The sequence below is a fragment of the Pelophylax lessonae genome (genome assembly GCF_965119305.1).
Source record: "Pelophylax lessonae genome assembly, chromosome: 5".
In the NCBI taxonomy this organism is placed as follows: domain Eukaryota; kingdom Metazoa; phylum Chordata; class Amphibia; order Anura; family Ranidae; genus Pelophylax; species Pelophylax lessonae.
The window spans coordinates 435,255,414-435,274,226 of NC_138772.1; the positions used below are offsets into that span (position 1 = coordinate 435,255,414).

The following is an 18,813-nucleotide window of genomic DNA, read 5'->3' on the forward strand; positions in this document are numbered from 1 at the left end:
CAATGGTGGTTCAGAAACCGCACAGCGTCCGGTGAGGTAGCCACCTCACCAATCATCCCTGCACCGAACAGGGATGGGTCGTTCACTGTGCCAGGAGCGTTACCTGGCTGAACGCTCGATGGCAGACTGGGAAGCCACTGACCCACGACCTGCGACCAGGGGGATCAGCCCGAGACCCAGTCCGCATGATCCTCTTCGTCCGAAGAACTAACTAATGCTGACAAAAATAACAGCTAAGTAAAGGTAGAGAGAAAACTCAAACAAAATATCAAAAAGAAGAAAGAGTCTGGGACAAAAAGTCCCAGCACAGAGAGAGCCAGCCACTCCTGACAAGCTAGACATTAAAACTGAGATATGGTTGCAGGAAGTAGGAGGGTATTGACTGAGGGGACCACCCCTTGAGGGTGGGATATGTTAAAGCTTTATTGTTAACATATTCTGTTGCCTAGCTACTCCTTCGGAGCAAAGTCTAATACCCCATATGTGACGAATATGAAGAGGCGGCGACTGTCGGAGGACGTAAGAGAAATGACCATTTAAGGTAAAATAAAGCCCGGGAGGAGGATGAATTAAAGTCTGTGTTGATGCGGTCGATGGTTGCGTGCGTTTCATGACATGCAGTAACTTGAACCATGCCTTGGACTGGGGTGCTTCTAGACTGAAAATCGGTTGAGAAACACTGGCCTAAAAGCATTTAATGATAACTTGCAACTTTTTATTAACTTAGAAATATCCCCACTATATACACAAAGAGACCATTTTCCCTATGGGTGACGCTGTCAACACCCTCCTGCCAAACATCCTTTCAATGGAAATCAAAATGAGTCAGGCAAAAAACTGCCAGCCAAACAGCGTCTGCATCCAATCAGATGTATGCATTGTTCTGGTAGTCTAGTAAAATCTTTTCAAACAGCTTTAATCTGTTTTTTTTCCCTTAAAGTGGTTGTAAACCCTTACATATACTCAGTGAAGTAAGTGGCCTCTGATATCTCTTATCTCTGGTGATACAGAGATAAACCAAAACAAATACTCCTACATAAGTTGTACCTGTTTTTCTGCAGTCTTCTCTACATTCAAAGTCCAGCATTTATACAGCTTGTCTGAGTGTTCAGAAAAAAAAAAAAAGGGGTATAGAGCTGAAGTTACACTCTACAGAGCTCAGTGAGGAAAGTTCTGCAAGCTGTTCGGAGGGAAGGGACCCACCCCCATCACCCAGTACACCGAAACAGAGCTGAGGCTGTCAATCAGCTGGAGATCCCTCCCCTGTCACCTTTTTCTCTTGGTGTCAGGAAAACATCATGCAGCTAGAGCAGGGATCCTCAAACTACGGCCCTCCAGCTGTTGCAGAACTACGCATCCCATGAGGCATTGTAAAACTCTGACATTCACAGACATAACTACGCATGATGGGAATTGTAGTTCCTGAACAACTGGAGGGCCGTAGTTTGAGGAACAGGGCAGCAGACAAAAATGACACTAAAGCCCCGTACACACGTACCGATTGTCGGCCGTAAATATTCGGCTGACGACCGATCGCCCGATTGTAGGCTTGTTAGTATGATGCTTCCGACAGCCGACAGCGCATTTTTGGCCGAACAGAATCTGTCGTGCAAGCATTAAAATTTTTGTTGGCCGTCATCAGAATGGCCGATTGTTCGCCAGTCAGTACAGATTTCGGCCGACAGACAGCCGATTAGCAAGACTGGGCATGCTCAGAAAAGAAAAAAGACAAGGAAAGTTAACCATCACATGACATCACTTCTGCAGTCGGCTGTTGTTGGCCGACAAAATTCGTGTGCAGTCTTTTGCAGTTTTCAACAGACACGACAGCCCTGGACAAAAGACGGCCGATCGTTCGGTACGTGTGTACGGGGCTTTAGTGCTCTTAAATGAGACAAGTATATACTATACAAGGATACGCTTTGTTCATATTTCAGCTCCGCCGTTTACAACCATTTTAACCACTTGCCGACCAGTCACTGGGACTGTACTGCAGCAAAGTGGCTCGATTCCGTCCAGCGACGTAGACCTACGTCGCTGGACTCCTCCCCTTGTGGGCGGCGCTCGTGCGCCGGTGGCTTGCTCCCGCTGTTTTCAGTCACAGCGGGAGTCGTGCCAGGGGAGGAGCGGCGGCGATCGCCGCCGCTCTTCCCCGATCGTCGGGGAATCGAGTTTGGAGATCCGCCCGCTTGTGTAAACAAAGCGGGCGGATCTCCTAAGTGACAGGCAGGGTCAGATTGCAGGGTTCAGCATAGATGAACATACGATCTGTCCCTGTGTCACTCAGTCACCTCCCCCCACACACGTTAGTAAGCACCAGGCATACATTAACCCCTCCCTCTCCAATAAAATTAACCCCTTCCCTGCCAGTGTCATTTTTACAGTAACAGTGCATATTTATAGCACTGATTACTGTAGAAATGTCACTGGTACCCCCAAAAGTGTCCGATCTGTCCGCCGCAATGTCGCAGTCCCGCAAAAAAAAAAAAAAAAAAAAAAAAAAGACAAATCTTTCCCTTAGTAAACGCAATAACTTTTGCGCAAACCAATCAAAATACGCTTATTGTGATTTTTTTTTACCAAACATAGGTAGCAGAAAACAAATTGGCCAAAAATTTTAAATAATTTTGATTTTTACATTTTTTTGGGGGGGGGGGGGGGGGGGGGAATTTCATATAAAAAAAAAATGTGAAAAATGTTATTTTTTCAAAATGTACGCTCTTTTTTTGTTTATAGCGCAAAAAGTAAAAATAGCACAGGTGATCAAATACCAAAAGAAAGCTCTGTTTGTGGGAAAAAAAAAGGACGTACATTTTGTTTGGGTATAGCGTCGCACGACCGCGCAATTGTCCGTTAAAGTCGCACAGTGTCGAAATGCAAAAAGTGGCCTGGACGTAAAACAGCAAAATCCTCCGGTGGTAAAGTGGTTAAATAAACTATGAAAAGCAAACTCATAATATAGACTACTAAAAAAAAAAAAAAAAAAAGTTCCATAAATTTCAGAAGATCTCTTTTCCCCATATGCCCTCTGACTGGTCTGATTTGGCATGTGCGAAGTGCAAGGGTTAATGAAACAGCGCAATATTCTTCAGAGATGGAATGTCCTCTTTTCAGCCAAGCTTCAGCTAAATCAGCTTTTGTACATTGTGTTGTTTTGTGATGCACTGAACCACACAGCTCTATTACTGCCACTTTACTGAGCTCACTTTTCAGCCCGACAACTTCCAGCCATTGCCTCGCTACAATGAACGGACATGCTGGGAAAATTCTCAAATATAATTAAAAAAATATAATATAGAACATATTTTTTAAATATTTGAAGGTCGTCCAACTTCCCCATAGCACCCATCTATTTATTCCTCTTAGCGCCGGTTCACATTGCAGCGACGCTACCTCGGAGCGGCCGCCACGGACTTCATAACATTGAAGTCTATGGCGGTCGCCTCCGGGTCGCCCCAAAGAAGTTCCGGACCCTTTTTCTAGGTCGGAGCGACTTGTGTCGCTCCTATTAGAACGGGTCCGCAGCTTCCCTATGGGAGGCGACCTGCGGCGACCTGTGAGGCGACCAGGTCGCCTCACAGGTCGCCCTAGTGTGAATCGGCACTTAAAGAAGTTTATTTATTTTATTTTTTTTAAAGCGAACACAAACTATGGTACTTCCATTAGAACCGTCCCTTGATCTAGTTGAAATCTGAAGCATTCTGTCCTCCCTCCCTTTTCCTAAAACCCCTGCAGCAGTATTCTTCCTCCAGTGCTGCAGGGGTTAACAAAGCCACTGGATCAGTCATAGGCACACATCAAGAGTGCCGGCTACGCCTGCCTTTTCCACCCCCCCTCCTCCATTCATAGAAGCTCTACTATAGCTTCCAGCAATACAAAGCGCTCTTTCATTCATATAGCGCTTATCATTGCTAGAAGCTATAGTACAGCTTGTATGAATGGAGAAGGGGGGGTGAAAGGTTGGGCACTCTTGATGAGTCTGACAGATCCAGTGACTTTATTAAACCTTGCAGTACCAGAGTATTAACGCTGAAAGGGTGTGCAGAGAGGAGTGTTCCTTTCTGTGCCCGTCTCTGCAAGGTCAGAAAGAAAAAACAAAACAATTGTTCTCTGTGTGCCCTGTTCACACCACAACCCTGGTAATATGTGCGTTTTTTTGGCGTAGAAAAAAAAAAAAAAAAAAGGAACTCACGTGACACCAACATTGTGGTGTAAACAGAGCACATGGAAAATACGGTTTTCTTTATGTCCCTGTAGAGTCCTGCATTAGAAAAATGCATATTTCTGCGCATGGTTTTAGTCTGAACTGTGTAAACCTGCCTTTGTTCATAAAAAAATAATAATAATAATAATAATAATAATAATAATAATAATAAAAAAACACCACTTCCTCTTTCTTATATATAAAAAAATATTGTACCACACTCCGTGGTAGGAATCTTCTTCCCATCCCTACAGGCATCAAACATTGGAACCATCCAATTCCGAAACCCTAAGGCTTCATTCACATCTTGCGATTCTGCCTGCGATCACAGCAAATCGTGGGACACCCGTGCCATTCCTGTCACTTCAAATGTAGGCACTAGCCCTTAAGCAGATTGGGGGGGGGGGAAAAAAAAAAAATGGAAAAACGTGTTTAGACAATTATATACGGGGGCAGGCAGTTAGGGCTCTTTCACACGGTCCGCCTCCGTAGGCGGATCCGTGTTGCTCAGCGGGGGAATCGATCCGCGATCCCCGCTGAGCCGGCGGATGACAGCACCGTCTCCGCTTGCAGTGCGGAGAGGGAGGTGTCTCAGCACCCGCTGCCCTCTATGGGGGATCGGAGGAGAGCGGACCGCTTGTCCGCTCTCATCAGATCCGCTCCGCTCCGATTACTGAACGGATGGAAAAATAGGGTTTCCATCCGTCCAGATTTCAGCACAGGATCGGATGCGGATGGCAGCGGGTGTCAGCGGAGGTGTCTCCGCTGACACCCGCTGCCCCATAGAGCTGCATGGAGGATCCGATCAGATCCGCCTAAAAAACTGACAGGCGGATCTGATCGGATCGCCCGTGTGAAAGAGCCCTTACACACCGACCAGAAGCATCAACCAACAGCGCCCTGGTAGTTAAATGCAAACTACAGGTCATCAGCCACAATGGCTGATGGTAGTTCTCCCATTCACAGAATGTTCTCTTTTCAAACTGTTAAAGTGGGTGCAGGGGGAAGTTCCTGGCCTTAGAAGGGGGATCCACCCTAAAAACGTTTAACATGTTCCCAAAAGGTAAACTTATTGTTTATAGGCACATTTCAACTTTTGCAAAACAATTAGAAATAACGCACCTAAATTAATAAAAATAAAAAAAAGCAATTATTAATTCTTTATATTGGAGCTAGCAAAGCATTGCAACCACCATTAATGGATCACAGCACACAAGCTCCTGCAGAGCAGACCATTCCTCGAATCACAGGCCTGCAACATGGTACAGACCCCAAGTTACAGAACTAGGAGGAAATATCAATAAACTACAAGTGTGGTGACATGTCTGTAATTGTGCTTCACTGAAAAGTACAAATCCCTCTGCTGTAGTGACAGATGGGACAAGTAGTTTCTTCATTCACAGATCTCTGAATTCATGAAGTAGCTGTGCAGTTGAAGCCGAGCACAGCAGTGTTGAATTAAAAAACAGGAGCTGATGGGAGAAGAACCCCCGGATTCAGGAAGATGGGTTTAGGGGTGGGGGCTGTGGGCAGACCCATGTTTAATTTTACACTCCAAATATGGGTATGACATGGAACATGGTCAGAAAGGTGGATTGAACTTTTATGTGCACCTACCTGCTGCAGCCTCCCAAACCCTTCTGTCAGCTGTACAGGCTGTTCTGTTGGGTAAAGCTTTAGCATGTAGCATGCCCATCACAGTGATGATTTAAAGTGGTACTAAACCCAGGATCCTGCATTCACTATATTCAGGGCTGGTGCAAGGATTCTTGACACCCTAGGCGAAACCACATTTTGCAGCCCCCCCCCCCCATTGGCTCTGCCCTTGACTCCACCCCCTTTTCCCTGCCCATGTATACAGTGGCAGGGGTGAAGATTTTTTGTGGCGCCTCTCTACCTATTTCTTCAGCCGTGGTCCCCAGGCCTGCACCTGCTCTTCTGGGCCCAGACTGAAGACAAATTATGGCAGCACCGGCTCGCTTCCTCACGCCAGCTGTGGTCTGCGGACAAGCTGGGGAGGTATGCGCACAGGCTGGGGAGGTATGCGCACAGGCTGGGGAGGTATGCGCACAGGCTTCCCCTATGTTGTTCCATAATCAGAGAATATTCCTGTGTTTAGGGGATTTCTATGGTATTCTACATATAATAAACACACACACACACACACACACAGTTCCATGTTGGACTGTCACAACAAACAGTCAATCTTGTGACTTCTATCAGTGTCCAGCCAAGCACTGGTTAAAGCTTGTAGGAGGAGTTTTAATTCTCCTCTGACTGTCCTATGAGGCTTCAGGACCCCTGACCCTCCATCTGGACGGTGCTGATTGGTCCTGTGCTGATCACATGCACACTCCCAAGAAAAAAAAAAAAAAAAAACACATTCTCTAGCAATACACACCAAACTGAGTATGTGCAGTTTGTCCCCCAGCACTGTACAATCAGGAAATGATTAGGAGACAACAGAAGAAAGGGAGGATAAGAGGATCAAGACAGGATCAACTAGCATTTTCACACAATGCAGAGAATAACCCCTTAGCTTCCATAGCGAGTATAACAAGCATGCTTTACTGCATATAAAGACTGATTTTTACAGTTTTGTGTTTAGTAACACTTTAGGCTTCATACACGTCAGCGTATCGATCGCGGGCAGAATCACTGCGATTCTGCCCGCGATCCGAAAATCATTGCAAATCGCGGGACGCCTGTGCGTTACCCGTGATTTGCAATAGCACCCCAAACGCTGTGCGATGTTGCCGCGATTTGCGCCTGCCGAATCGCGGTAACATCACGCATAAAAAAATCGCGGGACGCATGATGCCCAAAAAAGGTACAAGAGCTTCTTTAGGGGGTCATTGCGTCCCGCAATTTTTTTTTGCGCGATGTTACCGCGATTCGGCAGGCGCAAATCGCGGCAACATCGCACAGCGTTTGGGGTGCTATTGCAAATCACGGGCAACACACAGGCGTCCCGCGATTTGCAATGATTTCCGGATCGCGGGCAGAATCACGGTGATTCTGCCCGCGATCGATATGCTGACATGTGAACGTAGCCTTAATGTAAACGTGGGAGCACAGAATAGCATCAAAATCTAAAGCTAACCCGAAATGTCAGAATTTAGTCTGCAAGAACTTGTCATAGTTACACCATGCCAAAAGGGAACTACAAACTGGTGCCAAAATTGCACACATAAAAAAATAAATAAAAAAAAGTGTATACATTTTAAACACGTTTTTGCTGCATTTACATTGAAGTCTATGGGGCCAAAATAGTGCTGCAACTAGTATGAACTAGTTAGGCACGTTAGCATTGTTAGTCCCAACAACTAGTTAATCTTGCTTAGGCAAAACTCTGGCTGCATTCACACTTGTGTATCATATGATCAATTCACAAAAAAGAAAAAAGCACAGGTTGCATCATTCATTGTTAAAGTGATTGTAAAGTCTCAATTTTATTTTTCTATTAAAAAAAAAATGTTATACTTTCCTGCTCTTTGCAGTTGGTTTTGCACAGGACAGCCTGGATCCTCCTCTTCTCGGGTCCCTGGCTGGAGCTCCTGGCTCCTCCCTCCTGTTGAGTGCCCCCACAGCAAGCAGCTTGCTATGGGGGCACCGGAGCCGAGTTACAGCTCCCCGTGTCCATTCAGACAAAGCTGCCAATCAGTTCTGCCCTCTCTTGATTTGCTAACTGAGTTTGACTGACAGGAGCAGGTACCATTTGCGCCGCTGCTGTATCTTAGCCAATCAGAGAGAAATGAAATGCGCAAGGAAATTTTAATTATATATATATATATACACACTATATTATATATATATATATATATATATATATATATATATATATATATATATATATATATATATATATATATATATATATATATATATATATATATATATAGAGCTCTACAACAGTGTGAATGAGAGCTTCTTATTACAGGTCGCATTATCTCCTTATCAGGTATGGCAGACCGATATTAGTTTTGAGTGGAGTGAACTTTAGAAGCTACAAGGTGTGGCGAGTTATATCGCTGCCTTTTAGGTGGATTCCAGCAGAAGGAATCACCTGACAAATACTCACAGCGACAATCCTCCTTCACCATAACAATGCATTTCCTTCTTCAGCTGGGTTTTAAATTCTGGGGCAGGTTAAAGATGAATTTCACTTTTTGCAAAAACAACATTTACCCCAAAAAAGGCCATTGGGTGATAGCGACGTACGACATCGCTCTGGTCCTCCAAGCCCATAGAGTCGAGTGAGGGCAAGATGGCCCTCACTTTTATGGGCACCTCTCCCGCCACCCAAAAAAAGTTATCCTGCGGTGAACCTGCCACTGGGACCACTTCTATGCGAAAGAGAACAGAAGGCTGAGTAAGAAAATACCGGGGTTATGACAGTTATCTATTGCCATAACACCGGGAGTGAACGTCAAACGACCGATGTAAAAATGCCGCAGGCGGGCCGGAAGTGGTAAAGATCGCCACCCTAGAAGGACAAAAAGCAGAACTTTCCCTTTGATTAAATTGAGCTTTAATCAAAGTGGGGAACTCTATAGAAGGTACTACTCAGGTTGGATAAAAATCAAAGATTTAATATACAAATATCTGATTTTTTGGATTTAAATCAAATTCTTAAATAAATATATTTTATTTTATTAGGATGCTTTTGGAGTAAAAATCTAAAAAGATAGTTTTCTATTTATTATACATTAATAATTTAGTTTATTCAGCATGAAATGAAGTCTAGTTATAATATATACAGTATCTCACAAAAGTGAGTACACCCCTCACATTTTTTGTAAATATTTTATTCTATCTTTTCATGTGACAACACTGAAGTAATGACACTTTGCTACAATGTAAAGTAGTGAGTGTACAGCTTGTATAACAGTGTAAATTTGCTGTCCCCTCAAAATACTGTAACTCAACACACAGCCATTAATGTCTAAACCACTGGCAACAAAAGTGAGTACAACTCTAAGTGTCGGTTCACACTATGGCGATGCGACTTTGGGGGGCGACCTGTGAAGTCGCGTGCACCGCCACTTCAGCGCGACTTGCACGGACTTCACATAATGGAAGTCAATGCAAGTCGCTCCAATGTAGGCTTGTGACGGTATCAGATTTTCATGCTGCGATTAATTGATTAAGGTTTTGCCACGGTATACGGTATTATCACGGTATTCTATTATTAAATTTAAATTATTAAATTTCCACCTCACTTCAATTTCATTGCTGAATTTAGGGGCTTTGGTTCACTTATGCACATTATTATATAGTCAGTCAGTACAGACTCTGTGAACCAGGCCTAAAATAGGTCATCAAGCAGTGTCTGGCCTAACTGGTGATAACTGGTTCTGGCGCTCGGCTCCGATCCGATGGCCTGGTCATTAAGAGGGCAAATCCTTGTGGTCAAGAAGTGGTTAAACCTGAAGGAGGTGTTGTTTATAAATTACTTTACTATTGCTTTAGGCCTGGTTCACATGTATGCGGGTTGGCGGTTCACATGTATGCGGGTTGGTGGTTCACATTTGCACAGGCATAGCAGCCCATTGATTTGAACGGGCTGCTATGCCCTCATTTTCCGCAGAAAAAAGGTGCATGCAGCATTTTTTTAAAATTCAGTGGCCTTGAAATCCATCCTGCTTTTGCACCATGCGACTAACCTGCAGTTCCTGCTCTGGCAAGCTTTCTGCATTTTTTGTATACGTGGGCACGGCATTTAAAAACAGTTTGCGTGTGCAGCAACGGCAGGTAAGTCGCATGGTGCAAAAGAAGGATGGATTTCATGGCCACTGCATTTTTTTAAATTCTGCATGCACCTTTTTTCAGCTGAAAAAGCAGGCATAACAGCTCAAGCCCATTCACATCAATGGGCTGCTATGCCTGTGCAAATGTGGGCCGCCAACCCGCATACATGTGAACCGCCAACCCGCATACATGTGAACCGCCAACCCGCATACATGTGAACCGCCAACCCGCATACATGTGAACCAGGCCTAAAGCAATAGTAAAGTCATTAATAGATAAAAACACCGGTCCTCCTGCAGGTTTAACCACTTCTGGATCGCAAGGATTTGCCCCTTTAAAGACCAGGCCATCGGATCAGAGCGCCAGGACCAGTCATCACCAGGTAGGCCAGACACTGCTTGATGGCTATATAATAATGTAATGTGGGCTGCTATGCGTGTGTGTGTGTATATATATATTTATTAGAGCTGCACGATTCTGGCCAAAATGAGAATCACGATTTTTTAGCTTGGAATAAAGATCACGATTCTCTGTGTAACAAAAAAAAAAATTGGGATAACTTTACTGTTACGTTTTTTTTTTTTTTTTTTATTCATTAAAGTCTAATCATTGCGTTTGAAAGACTGCTGCGCAAATACAGTGTGACATAAAATATTACAACAATCGCCATTTTATTCTGTAGGGTCTCTGCTAAAAAAATATATAAAATGTTTGGGGGTTCTAAGTACTTTTCTAGCAAAAAAAAAAACTGATTTTAACTTGCAAGCAGCAAGTGTCAGAAAAAGATCCAGTCTTTAAGAGGTTAAACTTCCTTTCTCCCTGGCAGAGGGAAGGAAAAGATACAAATGTAATCATTTTTGTTTATAGTTAGGAGACTTAATGCTGAAAGGTGTTAGCTGTGTGAGTGAATGAGTCATCCAGCTCACTGAAATGTATCAATTCACAAGTCAGGCAGACTTGACAGAGAAACTCGGTATTTTAAAAATGCCACAATAACAATACCGTGGCTATGCAATACCGCGATATATCGAATTACCGAAAACCGGCATATGTCTACTCCAATGTCACCCCAAAGTAGTACAGGAACTATTTCCTAAGTCGGAGCGACTTGAGTCACTCCTATTAGAACGGTTACCCGTAGCACAGAATGGACCGCGACTTGTCAGGCTGACCAGTCGACTGACAAGTCGCGGTAGTGTGAACCGGGACTAAGTGAAAATGTCCAAATTGGGCCCAATTAGCTATTTTCCCTCCCTGATATCATGTGAGTCAGTGTTACAATGTCTCAGGTTTGAATGGGGAGCAGGTGTGTCAAATTTGGCATTATCGCTCTCACTCTCTCATACTGGTCACTGGATGTTCGACATGGCACAGCATGGCAAAAAACTCGGAGGATCTAAAAAAAAAACAAAAAAAAGAATTGTTGCTCTTCATAAAGATGGCCTAAGCTACCCAAGCTATAAGAAGGTTGCCAAGACCCTGAAAGTGAGCTGCAGCACAGTGGCCAAGACCATACAGTGGTTTAACAGGTCAGGTTCATCCTTTAACAGGACAGGTGCATCAAATTGGTTTGCATGGCTGTCATCCCAGAAGGAAGCCTCTTCTAAAGATAATGCTCAAGAAAGCCCAAAAACCATTTGCTGAAGACAAGCATGGATTACTGGAACCATGTCCTGCGGTCTGATGAGACCAAGATAAACTTATTGAGTTCAGATGGTGTCAAGTGTGTGTAGCTGCAACCAGGTAAGGAGTACAAAGACAAGTGTGTCCTGCCTACAGTTAGGCATGGTGGTGGGAGTGTGATGATCTGGGGCTGCATGAGTGCTGCCAGCACTGGGGAGCTACAGTTCATTGAGGGAACCATGAATACCAACATGTACTGTGACATACTGAAGCAGAGCATGATTCCCTCCCTTCGGAAAATGGGCCACAGGGCTGTATTCCAACATACTAAGGACCCCAAACACACCTCCAAGATGACCACTGCCTTGCTAAAGAAGCTGAGGGTAAAGGTGATGGACTGGCCAAGCATGTCTCCAGAACTAAGCCTTATTGAGCAACTGTGGGGCATCCTCAAAGAGAAGGTGGAGGAGCGCAACATTTCTAATATCCACCAGCTCTGTGATGTCATCATGGAGGAGTGGAAGAGGACTCCAGTGGCAACCTGTGATGCTCTGGTGAACTCCATGCCCAAGAGGGTTAAGGCAGTGCTGGAAAATAATGGTGGCCACACAAAATATTGACACTTTGGGGCCAATTTGGACATTTTCACTTAGGGGTGTACTCACTTTTGTTTCCAGCGGTTTAGACATTAATGGCTGTGTGTTGAGTTATTTTGAGGGAACAGCAAATTTACACTGTTATACAAGCTGTACACTCACTACGTTACATTGTAGCAAAGTGTAATTTCTTCAGTGTTGTCACATGAAAAGATATAATAAAATATTTTACAAAAATGTGAGGGGTGTACTCATTTTTGTGAGAGATCTATAGATTGAGAGAGAGATAGAGATATATTATATACACACATATATTCTGCAATATTTACATTTTTGGTAAACTCATTCAATGAATCCAAGCTCTACAAGTGGAGATAACATGCGCTGCATTGATGCATTCACGCAATTTCATACGAACTACCAGCAGGAATGAGTCCTTACATTTAAAGAGCACCTGTCATTTCAGAGCCATCATGGCAGTGCCTGTTAGTGGGCATCCACTCACCTGCTGCCGCCACGTCCCTCACCTTGTTGTGTCACTGCCGCCATCACCGGCCCTCTCATTAAAGAGGAAGTAAACCCTCCTCTGACACTTTTACCTATAGATACTGTAAATATCTCCTAAACATGTATCGTTTAGGAGATATTTACCTTACATGCAGCCACTGACGTCACTGGCGCATGCGCTCTGAAGGAACGGCCGCTGGTGCCGTTCCTTCAGAGACCCGTGCCGTGACTGTCGGCTCCCACGCGCGGGAGTGACGTCACCGCGGCTCCGGCCAATCAGCTGGCCGGATGCTGCGATCCCGGAAGACGGGCGACTGAACATGTCGCCCGGCATAGAGGTAAGCGGGCGGCACGGCAGGGGCTCGTTATAAGGTAAGTATTTCATAATGAGCTAGTATGCGATGCATACTAGCTCATTATGTGTTTCTCTTTCAGGGTGAAAAAAAAAAAAATGTGGGTTTACAACCTCTTTAAAGTGAATAGGACTGTCAGTGAGTCAACAGCGGGTCAGAGGAGGAGCCGCTGCGGGACAGAGATGATCGTTGCTCTTTAAAAAAGAGGATTTAAATTGAGTGGATTAAAATCAAGCTTTTTTTTTTTTTATTTTACTAGTGATCATTATATAAAAATCGTGATTTAAAATCGAATTTAATCAAACCCACCCTGGTAGTACTATAGCCATAGAGACCTAGGATCCCTATATTTGTACACAACAATGGCGAATACTTTTCTGACCGCCAGCAGTCCAGTTCTTCATAACTCTCCATGGCTGGAGGAGAGCTGACCTCAGGAAAAGCAGTCAGTTACTACAAGCATATTAACACAGGCGTAATCCGTGTGTCTGCAGCCAGATCCTCGGCGTCAATGGCCTTTGACATACTTAGGCAGTACCAAGACTGGCTTATGCAATTGTCCAGAATAGGCCAGAAGTCAACAAATCCCAAGGCGATGCATTGAACGGTAAAAATAGGATTACATTTTAAACTGAAGCTGAACAAACATTATACAGTAACCTGACATGAATTCAGACAGATAACAAGTAGATGAAAGGTGACCGTCCAGCTACAGCAAATATACGTTACTGTGCTGTAAACTGCAATCACCCTTCCTGGTTGAAGTATAACTAGAAGGAATGACTGCAAATTGATCCTGGTATGACTCTGCATCTGTGCTGATAAGTGCAATGTCACTGCAGAGGTATTCACCCCCCTCCCCCCACAATGACCCAGGAAAGCCCGCTGCAACATCTGGATCACAGCTTAATGCTACCGGCTCTACTACACAGCAGGGAGGTGCAAACTTCAAACATCTGCTTCTCCCAAGACTCCTCCTCAAATCGCTCAGCCCCCCTCCATACTGACACGTGAACATGGGACAGGGAGCCACATGGGAAGGATTTCCTCCATACCCGAGGACACAGCCGTCCAATTCATCCCCTGCTTCCTGCCGCCTGAAAACTCCATTCATAGTGCAGGGAATCTCCATGGAGGAGGGAAGATTAATCAATTACTGAAAAGCTGGATGACTGCAATTTACCCACCTGGGCTAATTGTATGTGGCAGCAATGTATACAATTACTGGGTACACATTCACATAGCAATTATGAGTGTAAGCCTGCTTGGAGCTATAAGAGCCCATTCATACCGTTGTTTTTAAGACCGCATACCGATACTTTTTCCTCCCAAGTACTCGCCCATACCAATTATTAACAGTTCAAAAATCGCATTACAAGTCGCACCCCATTTGCGATTTCATTGCTACTTGCATTGGCGTCTGTTGAATAAAGTCGCAATAAAATCGGAGGTCCAAATCGCACTGATCTGTGGCTTTGAAGTTACACTAGAGTAGCAGGATTTCAAAGCTGATTGGGACCTCCGATTTCATTGCAGATTGCCACTTCATTTAACAGAAGTCAATGTAAGTCGCAATGAAAAAAATATATATATATATATTATATAATAAAAAAATAAAGAGATGAGAGATATACATATATATATATGTGTATGTATGTATGTATGTATGTATGTATGTATATATATATATATATATACACACATACACACACACAATGTTAGATTGTATAAGCACATTTATACTACAAATCTGACTACAATTGTGCACAGTAAAATGAAAAAAAATAAATAAGCGGCAATAGATGTGTATTACATGCACTACCATCCATTCATATAGGATGCCTGTCTGTAGGTAAAGGAAGCATGCAAGGCGAGAATACATCTGGCCATGCTCCCCTCCTAACAATACCAGTTGCCTGGCTGATATAAATGATTCAGTACTTGTGTTCAGGTCCGACCAAGCTGCTCAGCATGTGCAGATCAGGAGTGCTGACTTTTCCTGACTTCCCCATCAGCGTGTTCTATCTCTGCAGAGATTCTTAAAGTGGAACTCCTAGAATTAGGTTTTCTGCATACATTGGCCCAGCTTGGCTTGATTGAAGTATCCACATCCTATATCCAGAGGGGGTAGTGTATATCACCATATTAGCTCATGCTGTATACAGTGATTGATGTAATCTTCTGGGTGCTGCCCCTCTGCAGACTGAACACAGGGAGTCGCTCACTCAGCACCTCCACTATTCATAAAACACCACATGTTCATTTACTAAACCTGGAGAGTGCAAAATCTGAAGCAGCTGTGCACGGCAGCCAATCAGCTACTAACTAATGGCCCGTACACGCGATCTGAAAATCATCCGAAAAATACCGCTTCCGAATCAATTGTACGATAATCTGTTATACACATCTTTCGAGAGCATCACAACAGTTCATCCGATATTATCAGATGGGAAAAGCACAAACGTTTTTCTCGTACAATACCAGATCGTACGATTATCGTTTAATCAGAACAGCGTTCGTTCAAAAACACTTTACGTCACCTACAAATTTTTATTGTGTCGTACGAGAATTTGTCACTTTAGTAAACTCTTAATTTTTGATATGAAATTAGCAACCAAAAAAAAATAAATAAATGGACGATCTTCGGATCATGTGTGCGGGCCACAAAACTTGTTCAGTTAATCTTTGACAATAAAACCTGGAAGTCAATTGGTTTCTATTCCGATTTTAGAAAATCAACCCCCATGTATTTTTTTTTTTTTTTTTTTTTTGTTTCTTCATTTTCCGCTTCGACAAAGTGTAGATCGTGAAATCACCACCCCTTCTCTCCACCTCATCCAATCAGAGAGCACTTTGTACTTATAAAATAAAATACAAGACTTTTTGTGAATGGCAGAGCTGCCAAGTGAGCAACCCGCTGTGATAAGTGTGCAGAGGGGAAATCTGCACACATAGAACCTAGAAGATTGCAGCTATCACTATATGTACCACCGACAACCACAGGGATTGTCAGGTGCCCCAGATATGCAATGCATACTTACATCAATCTATGCTGGTCCAATAGAAATATGGAAAAAGTATAGTTCAGCTTTAAGAGGAGGTCATCAATGGCCACCTATCATACACACTATACAATTTATTGTAGATTTACCAAAACCATATAATATGAGGTCAAACCCAAACACTTTCAATTGGTATTCTATCAGGCAGGCCCTTTCGCTACATAGTTGAAGGTAAATCTAAGTCCCCATTCAGACTAGCGCGACTTGTCAGGCGACTTTTCAGACCTGACAAGTCGCAGTGGGTCGCTCGCCATTGATTAGCACAGGACCCGTTCTAATAGGAGCGACACAAGTCGCTCTGACTTAGAAAAAGGGTCCTGTACTACTTTGGGGCGACCTGGGAGCGACTTGCATAGACTTCCATTATGTGAAGTCCCTGCAAGTCGCCCCTCAAAGTCGGATGGCGCCAGTCTGAATGGGCTGTAAAGGAAATCTACCAACAAAAGTTGTATAGTGTGTATCCAGCTTAAGGCACATCCTGACCATCACACTAATGTATCATGAGTTGTAGATATAGTCATTTTTAGCAGGGGTTCCCCGAGACCAGAAAGTTTTTTCCAGGGGTTCCTCAGTGTAGAGACAATCTGTTCTAAGGGCTGGATTTATACTCCTGAACCCCAACATGCTAACCCTGAAATAAGCAATGCATCAAAGAGCACGTGTCTGATTGTACCACTGACGGATCGCTGCAGATCTCCCCATCCATTAATAGCTGGAAGCACACGTGTAGATCACCCATCATTTACAAGCATCCTATGAATACCTGAACCCGGATCACTGCACCAAGGATGCAGAATAGTCAGGAATCAGTCCAAACTTTCTCACTGAGCTGATTTTTCTAGTACACCATCATACAGATCATTTATTCACCTATGATGGGCCCAGTCTACAGACATCCCACCTTTGACCACACAGGGGGTGATTTACTAAACCTGGAGCAGCTGTGCATAGGAACCAATCAGCTTCTTGCTTCAGCTTGTTCTGTTAAACTTTGAAAATGAAAGCTAGGAGCTGATTGGTTGCTAGGTTTTAGCAAATCCCCATGTAATGGTCTGGTGTTATGGATGAAATCAGATTGGAACCATTATCTCCTAATGAAGGATTACTTCCAGCAGTCAGCATTGGATATCTGTGCACAATAAAGGAATGCCCTGGTCCTGTGCCCACTGACAGGTCAGCAGGAAGGGTGCCCTAATCCTACATTCATTCCTACACTCAGCATTCAGTACACAACTACAAGTCCCATGATGCCCCAGCAGCCCGTGTATGGCAGAGCATGCTGGGATGTGTAGTTCCTGAGTTGACACAGAGAGGGATGGGATGTGACAGGCAGGACTTGCACTGACCTCGCTTTCCTCCTCTTGGGTTCCCGTGTCTCTTGGAGCCACTGGCCTGTTTCATGTCTGCAGTGTGCTGGCTGTGTGTAGGAAAGGCAGAAATCCCGCTCTACTGTAGGCACTGTCCCCGAATCGGAATTACTAGCTGCACCGAGGCACGCTTAGTTACGTGATCACCCTTCTCCCCCCGTTCAGTGATTTCTCCAGCCACGCCCTTGTTCATCTATTGACAGCTGGCGGCAACCAACCGCATTGAATCTTGGGCCGGCCTAAAGCCGGGGCCACGCCCCGAAGAACCGCTCACTCCTTGGCCTGTGATCCCAGTCATGCACAATAGTGGGCGTGGCCTAATCCAGCGCTCGGATTTCACGTCTGATTCCCCGCTACGTTCGGGAATCTTTGAACGTGGCAACATGGAAGCAGGGCGTGTCTCGCGAGATTTCCCGGGCTGGCGCTGTGCTGATAGGCGGCTGAGTAGAGATGATGGAGATGCGTTGTTTGTTATATAATGTTGGCGCTCAGTGTAAGCCCTGAGAAAGGCATGGCGCCCCGTAGTGGGGGTTACTATTATTGGGGGTCGGTCATGAGGCTGTGCTGGGACTCCAGGGACATGTAGACGACTTCTATAGAGGGCGGTGTGTGCTCACGTGTGTGTATATGTGGGGGAATCTCAGCATGGGAAGTCACCCCTCCTCAGCTATGTACATACAGTGGGTACGGAAAGTATTCAGACCCCCTTAAATTTTTCACTCTTTGTTATATTGCAGCCATTTGCTAAAATCATTTAGGTTCATTCTTCTTCCTCATGAATGTACACATAGCACCCCATACTGACAGAAAAACACAGAATTGTTGACATTGTTGCAGATTTATTAAAAAAGAAAAACTGAAATATCACATGGTCCTAAGTATTCAGACCCTTTGCTGTGACACTCATATATTTAACTCAGGTGCTTTCCATTTCTTCTGATCATCCTTGAGATGGTTCTACATCTTCATTTGAGTCCAGCTGTGTTTGATTATACTGATTGGACTTGATTAGAAAAGCCACACACCTGTCAATATAAGACCTTCCAGATCACAATGCATGTCAGAGCAAATGAGAATCATGAGGTCAAAGGAACTGCCTGAAGAGCTCAGAGACAGAATTGTGGCAAGGCACAGATCTGGCCAAGGTTACAAAAAGATTTCTGCTGCACTTAAGGTTCCTAAGAGCACAGTGGCCTCCATAATCCTCAAATGGAAGACGTTTAGGACAACCAGAACCCTTCCTAGAGCTGGCTGTCCGGCCAAACTGAGCTATCGGGGGAGAAGAGCCTTGGTGAGAGAGGTAAAGAAGAACCCAAAGATCACTGTGGCTGAGCTCCAGAGATGCAGTCA

The 18,813-nt window shown here is 44.3% G+C and overlaps 1 protein-coding gene across 1 annotated transcript in view; it reads right to left on the reverse strand.

Annotated features, from left to right (window-relative positions):
* ASPH (aspartate beta-hydroxylase) overlaps positions 1–17,617 on the reverse strand; it is a 396,229-nt gene extending 378,612 nt beyond the window's left edge. The window contains exon 1 of the mRNA XM_082258996.1: positions 17,443–17,617. Coding sequence (XP_082115122.1) covers positions 17,443–17,497 — 55 coding nt within the window. The 5' untranslated portion in view covers positions 17,498–17,617. The remainder of the gene's footprint in view (positions 1–17,442) is intronic.
* Positions 17,618–18,813: the final 1,196 nt, after the last annotated feature.